The sequence below is a fragment of the Melozone crissalis genome, unplaced genomic scaffold, assembly GCF_028551555.1.
Source record: "Melozone crissalis strain CALT ecotype California unplaced genomic scaffold, PUWL_Pcris_2 ptg000111l_1, whole genome shotgun sequence".
Lineage (NCBI taxonomy): Eukaryota > Metazoa > Chordata > Aves > Passeriformes > Passerellidae > Melozone > Melozone crissalis.
In genome coordinates this window covers 11,014,187-11,023,760 of record NW_026535888.1, presented here as the reverse complement: position 1 = coordinate 11,023,760, position 9,574 = coordinate 11,014,187, and the positions used below count along the sequence as shown (strand labels likewise).

Sequence of the window (9,574 nt, the reverse complement as noted above, 5' to 3'; positions counted from 1 at the left end):
GCCAGAGATCCTGGCACAGCGCAGGGCCCTCGTGAGCACTGCGGGATTTGGGAGGTCTGGGCAATCACAAACAATAAATAGACAATTTTTTTTACTTGGAGGAAATGGTGCTGTTAAACCCACAATTCCCCCCAAGGATGCCGCAAAAACTCACACACAGATGGTTTAAGAGTGAAATGCTGGAAATCCAAAGGAAATTCTCCCCTCCATCAATCCCTAAATCCTGCATCACCCCAAAAATTGCTTCCCAGAGCATCCCCCCAAAAATTGCTTCCCAGAGCATCCCTAGCTGGTCTGGCCCTGCTCCAGCAGGAGCACCCTGACCTTCATCCCGCTGCCTTTGGAGCAGCACATCCTCCTCGCTGGAGGTTTAGGTTTCACCTGGGATTGATTCAAACCTCGGGGCTGCAGAGGGGACAGGGTTGAGGTGACCTGGAAAGGACTTGGTTGTTCCAGGGCCAGGTGGGAATTGGGTTATTCCTGGAGCTCGGGGTCACCACACGCGGTGGGCAGGTGCCATTCCCACCTTGTCACCTGCACAGAGCCTGGGAATCTCCACGGATCTGGGAGCTGGGAGGTTTTGGGATGGAGCCAGGCAGTCTGAATCAACATGGCACCGACCCATCCCTCAGATGGGTGGAGATTTTGGGAAGCCATCCCAGGATTTGCTGATTTTACCCCACACCTGCCCAGCTTTAGGGGTCCCACAGAGCCACTGGTGTCCCCAGCCCTGAGGAGACTTTAAAGAGCATTCCAGAGGCCGGGAATGGCGAGGGGGAGGCCTCGCTGTGCTTGGAGCCTGCTGCCCTCTCGGGATTGCAGCTCGAGTTCCTGGCACGGAGCAGCAGCCAGGATTTGCATCCACAGGATTTCCAGTAAGTTTTGCAGCCTTGGAATGCAGCTGGCAGGGCTGCGGGGCTGGGGACAGGGGCTGTGGCACCAGGGACAGCCGGGACCCCTAAGCGGGACACGGGGACAGGGACAAAGCCCCAGTTTGGCTCCTTGGGTTGGGGATATGGGGGGGACACCGTGGAGGGGAGGATTTATCCATTGTGAGCAGGGGGGCTGAATGGGATGGGCAGAGTGGGGACAACGGGCTTCGGGGTGGCATTGTCGCGGTGTGGGGAGTGCTGTGACAGGGGTGACAGCGGTGACAACAGCGAGGGTTGTGCAGCGCCTGCTCCAAGCAGAGGCTTGGCCTCATCCCAGGGTAATTAACTCCTGGCACGGCTCGCTGGGACAAAGCAGCGCCTGGGACAGCCCGGGATGGGGAATCCTGAGCAGGGAGCTGGGGCTGCTCTGTCCCAAAGCCACCCTGAGCTGGGACAATTCCAGCGGTGCCACCCAGAGCTCAGGCACGGCCGAGGAGGAACAGGGAGGGGACAGGGCAGGGCTCGGAGGTGAGGAAGGAAGGATGGATGAGGGCTCGCCAGAGCTGGGACAATTCCCGGCCAAACCCCTCAGTTCGTGCCAGGTGATGGAGCAGAGCGGAGAAGAGGCAGAGCCGATCCCCCAGGGAAGGGGACTTTGGTGGCACTGGCTGCAGGTGGTGACTCCAGAACCTCCACCAGGAGCTCCATGCCCTGCTCCAGGGTCCCTCGGGGGTCCTGCACACACAGGACCTCCATGGCAGGGGGGTTTCCTTGGAAAAGGGTGGCCGGAGGGGGCAGATTTGCGGGGGACAGCAGCCATGGAGGGGACAGCAGCCATGGAGGGGACAGCAGCTTTGGGAGGGGGACAGAAGCCCTGGAGGGGACAGCAGCCATGGAGGGGACAGCAGGCCTGGAGGGGACAGCAGCTCTGGAGGGGACAACAGCTTTGGGAAGGGACAGCAGCTCTGGAGGGGGACAGCAGCTTTGGGAGGGGGACAGAAGCCCAGGAGGGGACAGCAGCCCTGTAAGGGACAGCTGTCAGCAGCCAAACCCGCAGCAAACCGAGCGTGGCAGTGCCCGGTGCTGAGCTCATCACCCTGAGGAGAAACGGGATCTCCGTTTGGCAGGGAAGCGCTGCCTCCTCCTCCTCCTCTTCCTCCTCCTCAGCTTCATCCCGGGTCCCTGCGGGTGTCGCACTTGCCCTGCAGAGCTGGCACTCGCTGTGTCACACACAGAAGGGCCGGTGTCCCCTCTGTGGGTGCCATCCCTCTCTGGAAGGACGCGTGTTGGCCTCTGTGTCACCCCAGGGTGCCCCACTTGTCACCGCTGTCCCCTCGGCGGATCAAAGGCAGCCCTGAGTCCTTGCAGGGAAGGTCTGGCTCCTGTCAATGCCCCGGGTTCCAATCCCTGTGACAAACCATGCTGGCTGTCCCCATAGCACCCATCGTGTCCCAGTGTCCTCTGTGAGGGCAGGAAAAGCTTTACCTCTGTTATCACCTAAATAAAAAAATAACTTTTGCCCCATTAAGGTTTATTTCAACATTAAAATCCACATCTTGTATATCCTAATGAGGTTAATTAAATACACACTCTCACCATGTTTATTACTCAGCTCTCTGCCCAGATCTGCGTCCGAGGAGAAAATTCCATTCTGAAACTCTTTCTGTGCCTTCAACAAACCCTATTTTTGTGTATCTGATGGTGAAGGTTTTTATTGACCATGACCACATTTTTCCTGCCCAATTCCACACAATCAGGAATTAAAATAATCATCCCGGCCACCCCCAGCCCCTCTGATCCCTCAGAACTCAACAGGGTTTATTTTTTTATTTCCAGCCGAATTTCATTCACTTCATGCAACAGCTGGAAACTCCCTTGAGGAGCAGCATCTCCCTCCCGTTTTCTGTTCTTTAAGGGATTTATTTGCATTCAAATTTAACCAATTTCCAGCAAACCCAGTAAAGAGCTTTTCCTCAGCAGCCTGAGGGGGCTGATAAAGGCGAGCAGGGCCCGTTCCCCTCTCCAGCTCTGCCTCCCGGCTCTCTCTCTATCCCCACAAAGCGGATTCCCAGCTCTCCAAACCCAAGGGAGGCTTTTCCAGCGGGGTTTGGGGGGGCACAGGAGGTCACTCATCTCCTCTGGTGGTGGGGCAGCCCCCGATGGGTGGGATCAGAGATCCAAAACCCCATCCTGGCTCTTCCATCCCGCTCCTGCCCGGAGCAGAGACAGGGATGCAGATACCGGGAGAAGGGACCTCCGACCCCCAAATCCAGGGAAAGGAACTCCGAGCCCCAGATTCCAGGGAAAGGGACCTCCAAAACCCCACCCTGGCTCTCCCATCCCGCTTCAGCCCGGAGCAGACACAGGGATGCAAATGTTGGGAGAAGGGACCCCCGAGCCCCCAAATCCAGGAAAAGGGATTTCCAAGCTCACAATTTCAGGGAGAGGACCTCAGAGCCCCAGATTCCAGGGAAAGGGACCTCCAAAACCCCATCCTGGCTCTCCCATCCCATTCCAACCCTTCCCGCAGCAGCCTGGAGCAGAGACAGGGATGCAGATACCGGGAGAAGGGACCCCCGAGCCCCCAAATCCAGGGAAAGGGACCTCCAAAACCCCATCCCGGCACTTCTATCCCGTTCCAGCCTGGAGCAGAGACAGGGATGCAGATTACCGGGAGAAAGGATCCTCAAGCCCCCAAATCCAGGAAAAGGGACTTCCGAGATCACAATTTCAGGGAAAGGACCTCCTAGCCTCAAATTCGAGGGAAAGGGACTTCCAAAACTCCATCCCGGCACTCCCATCCCGCTCCTGCCCTTCCCGCGGCAGCCCGGAGCAGACACAGGGATGCAGATACCGGGAGAAGGGACCCCCGAGCCCCCAAATCCAGGGAAAGGGACCTTCAAATCCCATCCCGGCACTTCTATCCCGTTCCAGCCCGGAGCAGAGACAGGGATGCAGATATCGGGAAAAGGGACCTCCGAGCACCCAAATTTCAGGAAAGGGACTTGTGAGCCTCCAATTCCAGGGAAAGGGACTCGCAAGTTCCAAGGAAAGGAGGGACCTCTGAGCGGCCAGTTCCAGGGAAGGCAGCTCCAAGCTCCCATCCCGCCTGTCCCATCCCGCCTGTCCCATCCCCACTGTCCCATCCCCGCTGTCCCATCCCCATTGTCCCATCCCCGCTGTCCCATCCCACTGTCCCATCCCTGTCCCGTCCCGCTCCAGCCCTTCCCACGGGAGCCCTCTCGTGGCCGATCCCACTCTCGGAGCTTTCCCGAAAAGTTCTTTTTCCACCCCAAATCCATCTTTTCCCAGCCCAGGGGATGCTGCTCCAGCCTGGCACATCCCGGCTCTGCCGATGCTCCGAGAGCTGCAGATTTTCCTTTCCTTTCCTTTTCCTTTCCTCTCCTTTCCTTTCCTTTCCTTTCCTTTCCTTTCCTTTCCTTTCCTTTCCTTTCCTTTCCTTTCCTTTCCTTTCCTTCCCTTCCCTTCCCTTCCCTTCCCTCTTCCCTCTTCCCTCTTCCCTCTTCCCTCTTCCCTCTTCCCTTTTCCCTTTTCCCTTTTCCCTTCCCTTCCCTTCCCGGAATCTTGAAAAATTCGGGAAAAAACCCTTCAGGAATCAGGAAAAGGGACATTTACAAATATTTACAGATATTTACAAATATCCCCAGGAGAGCCAAAGGCTGAGGCTTTGCTTCCCTTCCCTCTTCAGCCTGGCAAGGGGCACCTGTGCCAGGGTAAGGGGACATCTGTGATGGAATAAGGGGGACACCTGGGCCAGGTAAAGGGGGAAAACTGTGGCACAAGGTGGCACCTGAGCCAGGTAAAGAGGGCACCTGTGCTGGGACAACTGTGCCAGGAAAATGGGGTTAATTGTGCCAGGGACACCTGTGCCAGGTAAAGGGGGCATCTCTGCCCAGGCTGGGGGACACCTGAGCTGGGACAAGGGGGACAGGGATTCAGGGTGTAACAATCCCAGAGATTCAAGGTGTAACAATCCCAGGGATTTAAGGTGTGACAATTCCAGGGATTCAAGGTGTAACAATCCCAGGGATTCAAGGTGTAACAATCCCAGGGATTCGAGGTGTAACAATCCCAGGGATTCAAGGTGTAACAATCCCAGGGATTCGAGGTGTGACAACTCCAGGGATTTGAGGTGTGACAATCCCAGAGATTCAAGGTGTAACCATCCCAGGGATTCAAGGTGTGACAATCCCAGGGATTCAAGGTGTAACAATCCCAGGGATTCAAGGTGTAACAATCCTAAGGATTTGAGGTGTAACAATCCCAGGGATTGAAGGTGTAACAATCCCAGAGATTTGAGGTGTGACAATCCCAGGGATTCAAGGTGTGACAATCCCAGGGATTTGAGGTGTAACAATCTCAGGGATTGAAGGTGTGACAATCCCAGAGATTTGAGGTGTGACAATCCCAGGGATTCAAGGTGTGACAATCCCAGGGATTTGAGGTGTAACAATCTCAGGGATTGAAGGTGTGACAATTCCAAGGATTTGAGGTGTAACAATCCCAGGGATTCGAGGTGTGACAATCCCAAGGCTTGAAGGTGTAACAATCCCAGGGATTTGAGGTGTAACAATCCCAGGGATTGAAGGTGTAACAATCCCAGGGATTCAAGGTGTAACAATCCCAGGGATTCAAGGTGTAACAATCCCAGGGATTCGAGGTGTGACAATCCCAGAGATTTGAGGTGTGACAATCCCAGGGATTCAAGGTGTAACAATCCCAGGGATTGAAGGTGTAACAATCCCAGGGATTCAGGCCCTGCAGCTCAAGCACAGCACACACAGGATCTGACAAAAGCAAATTTATTTCATGAAGCTTATATTACATGCATGGACCAAAGCCAGGACAACAGGTAACAGCAGGGTTGGGGTTTTGTCCAGATTCCATCAGTTCTTCTGGTATCCAGAGGCCAAATTCAAGGATTTTTTTGCTCTTAAAAAATACAATCATAATACAAGGAATGTTGTTTTTTTTTTTTATTTTGTTTCACTTCAATTCCTCCTCCTCCTCCTATTCCCTGCATACAGCAAATGCTCCAAAAAAGGAGGCAGGAGAGAAAAATCTAAACCACACACACTCCCCCCACTAAAAATTCCCTAAAACCCACTGAGATGGGAGGACCAAACCTAGAGAAAAAAAAAATACAAAGAGAACAGCAGGAATAGAGCTCTGACAGGAGCAGTACCCTCAGGATTTTCCTAGAAATAAAAACATTTCCCACGTTTGTTCAATGAGATGCTCCAAATCCCTTCGGATGGCTTCTCCCAGGGCTTGGAAAAGCAGCTGGATACACAAAGATTGGTTTGGAAAATAAAAATATTGCATTCTTGGCAGAGTCTGCTGGATATCCTGGATATTCTGGATATTCTCAAGGCCAGCAGAGCGAGGTGGAGGTGGCAGAGGCTGCCACGGGCTCAGTCCCAGGGGTGTTGCTGGGTCTGGCAGAGGTTCAGGGCTGGATTTGGGGACTGTCCCCAGGTCCCTGCTCAGTCCCCTGTCACCTGTGTGGCCTGGGTGTCCGAGCTCTGGTTGGTGGACTGGATGAACATGGGCTGGGTGATGTCCTGGCCCGCTGGCATTGTCACCTGCTGGATCTGGTACAGCTGCTGCAGGCACAGAAGGTGACACAGGAACCTCTGTCAGTGCTCAGCACACCCAAACCCCCCAGATTTGGTCCTCAAAACCCCAAACCCACCATGAGCTGCCACCAAACCTGCTGCTAATTCCCACCAAAGTCCTTCTGGGAATTCCTGATGCCCAGGCTCCCATCAGGGCCCCTCTGGATTTCCCACGGAAGCTGTGGCTGTCCCAGGATCTCTTGGAAGTGTCCAAGGCCAGGCTGGACAGGGCTTGGGGCACCCTGGGACAGTGGAAGGTGTCCCCCACATGGCTGGAGCTTTAAGGTGCTTCCAACCCAAACCATTCCATGATTTATGATACTTATAAAACATCCAGATGTTAAAACCTTTATTCCTGAATTAGGAATTTAGGATTTCACCCAGAGTGCCAGGGATTGGATGAATTCAGAGCAAAGGCAGCAGAACTTTAAAAATCCACCTGGATTGTGGATTTGTGCCACCTGGCACAAGATTCCCTCACCCTGCTGCTGGCCAGCAGTGTTTTATGAGGAGGAAAATGAGGATTTAGGACCTGGAGCCCCTTGTGCCCCCCAGCTCTTACCTGTCCATCCGTGAACTGGCTGAACTGCTGCTGCCCCTGCTGCACCTCCGTCTGCGTTATCTACAGAGATAAGAGCACCTGATCACTGCCAGCCCTTCCCAGAGGCTCACAACCCCACCAACACCATCCTGCTGCTGCCTGGGGAGAGGTTTTTAACCTCAGCCAACTTTTCCAGCACCCCAACCAAGAGAGAACGGCAGCCACGACACCTCCAGACCAAACACCACCTTCCAGACCAACACCAGGTCCTTCCAGACCCTAAATCAGGTCCTTTTAGGCCCCAAATCAGGTCCTTTTAGACCCCAAAACCACGTCCTCTCTGCTCCCCCCAAGGAGAAGGTGGCCTCCAGATTTTTATTTATTTTTTTTCCTCTAGCAGGTGTGGTATTTTCCAGCTGGGAAGGATCCCTCAGCCTCAACGCCGCTCCCGATGTTTCTGCCTCTCCTGCACGGCTCCTCCCTCACCCAGACAAGAAGGAGAAGGAAAGAAAAGGTTGAGAAGCCCAAAATGTTACCTGCAAGCAGCTCAAAAGCAGCAGGAGCTTCACCCAGAGCCACACACACACACACACACACAGACAAGCTCTGCATGCACCTCTCACGGACACCTAAAGGAGGTTTCCGCTACGCTCCTTCATTTTTAAATAATCTTTAAAAAAATAAACTCTGACAAAAACAAGAAAAGAAAGTAGGAATCCCTAACCCAAGAGGTGTTTCAGGAGCTGGGGAAGAAGCCTTGGAGGCAGCTCTGTGGAGTGCATACCTGCTGTGCATTGGTTGCAAGCGTCTGGATCTGCCCCTGGACTACCTGGGTGCCTGACACGGGTTGGGCTAAGCGGATATACTGCAGCTGGCCAGCATTCAACTGCACCTGGAGACAGGTGGAGGGGGCAGGGAAAGAAAATGAAACAGGTCACTCTGCACCCTCAACACACAGCAAAATTCCCTGCTCGATTCCACCACGGGAGCTGGAGTTACGGGGGAGCTTTGCCCTGGAGCTCCACGGAATTCTGAATCAAAGGTAAAACCCCAGGGCACAGAGCTCCTGGACAGCCCTGAGGCACCACACTCCTCCTTGTTTTCCAGCCTGGGAAGGGTCAGTTAGTAGCTAAAGCATATTAATGGCTCAGTTTCTCAAGGATTTGGAAGCAGTTTTGGTTACAAGGATTAAGTTTTACTCCTTTGAGGCAGCGTTTCACATCAAGTGTTAGGAGCTGAAAACACCAAATCATATCCTGAACCTCTATCAAATCCTGCACCCCTATCAAATCCTGCACTCCTATCTTATTTTGCACCCCAATCAATCATATCCTGCCAAAAATGAAGGAATAAACAGGAATTTTCCCCACAGAGATTGCAAAAACCAAAAATATTTTTGGAGGCTTTGAAGGCCTATCAGATCCTGCACCCCTATCAAATCCTGCATCCCTATCAGATCCTGCATCCCTATCAAGTCCTGCACCCCTTATCAAATCCTGCACTCCTATCTTATTTTGCACCCCAGTCAATCATATCCTGCCAAAAATGAAGGAATAAACAGGAATTTTCCCCACAGAGATTGCAAAAAAACCAAAAGTATTTTTGGAGGCTTTGAAGGCCTAACATATCCTGCACCCCTCTCAAATCCTGCACCCCTTATCAAATCCTGCACTCCTTATCAAATCCTGCATCCCTATCAGATCCTGCACCCCAATCAATCATATCCTGCCAAAAATTAAGGAATAAACAGGAATTTTCCCCACAGAGATTGCAAAAACCAAAAATATTTTTGGAGGCCTTGAAGGCCTATGAGATCCTGCACCCCTATCAAATCCTGCATCCCTATCAGATCCTGCACCCCTATAAAATCCTACATCCCTATCAAATCCTGCACCCCTATCAAATCCTGCACTCCTATCTTATTTTGCACCCCAATCAATCATATCCTGCCAAAAATGAAGGAATAAACAGGAATTTTCCCCACAGAGATTGCAAAAACCAAAAATATTTTTGGAGCCTTTGAAGGCCTAACATATCCTGCACTCCTCTCAAATCCTGCACTCCTTATCAAATCCTGCACCCCAATCAATCATATCCTGCCAAAAATTAAAAAATAAACAGGAATTTTCCCCACAAACAAAGCCAGCACAGATGGCAAACCCCAAAGATATTTTTGGAGGCTTTGAAGGCCTATCATATCCTGTTATCCCTATCAAATCTTGAACCCCTATCAAATCCTGCACCCCTTATCAAATCCTGCACCCCAAACAATCATATCCTGCCAAAAATTAGGAATAAACAGGATTTTCCCTACAAAGCCAGCAGAGATTTCAAACCCCAAAGATATTTTTGGAGCCTTTGCAGGCAGCTCTCTGCTCACACCTGTCAAGTCCCACCTGGCACAAGTTTCAGCTTTTTGGTGTCTGTGATTTGTGTGAGAGATTCAATCCCAAATTTATTCCCTAAATCACCTAAATTTGGATGCTTGGGAATGTAGAACATGAAGAAAATAGAGTTAATAC

At 52.4% G+C, this 9,574-nt stretch overlaps 1 protein-coding gene across 3 annotated transcripts in view; it reads right to left on the bottom strand.

The window, feature by feature from the left end:
• Positions 1–5,681: 5,681 nt before the first annotated feature.
• Positions 5,682–9,574, bottom strand: part of NFYC (nuclear transcription factor Y subunit gamma) — a 32,574-nt gene continuing 28,681 nt past the window's right edge. For 2 of the 3 annotated variants that reach the window (XM_054292525.1, XM_054292524.1), the window contains exons 8-10: positions 7,837–7,944; positions 7,074–7,133; positions 5,682–6,499 (exon numbers count right to left, since the gene is read on the bottom strand). In XM_054292525.1, the coding sequence (XP_054148500.1) occupies positions 6,380–6,499; positions 7,074–7,133; positions 7,837–7,944 (288 nt within the window). In that variant the 3' untranslated portion in view covers positions 5,682–6,379. The remainder of the gene's footprint in view (positions 6,500–7,073; positions 7,134–7,836; positions 7,945–9,574) is intronic. The other variant, XM_054292526.1, reaches the window with a different exon arrangement.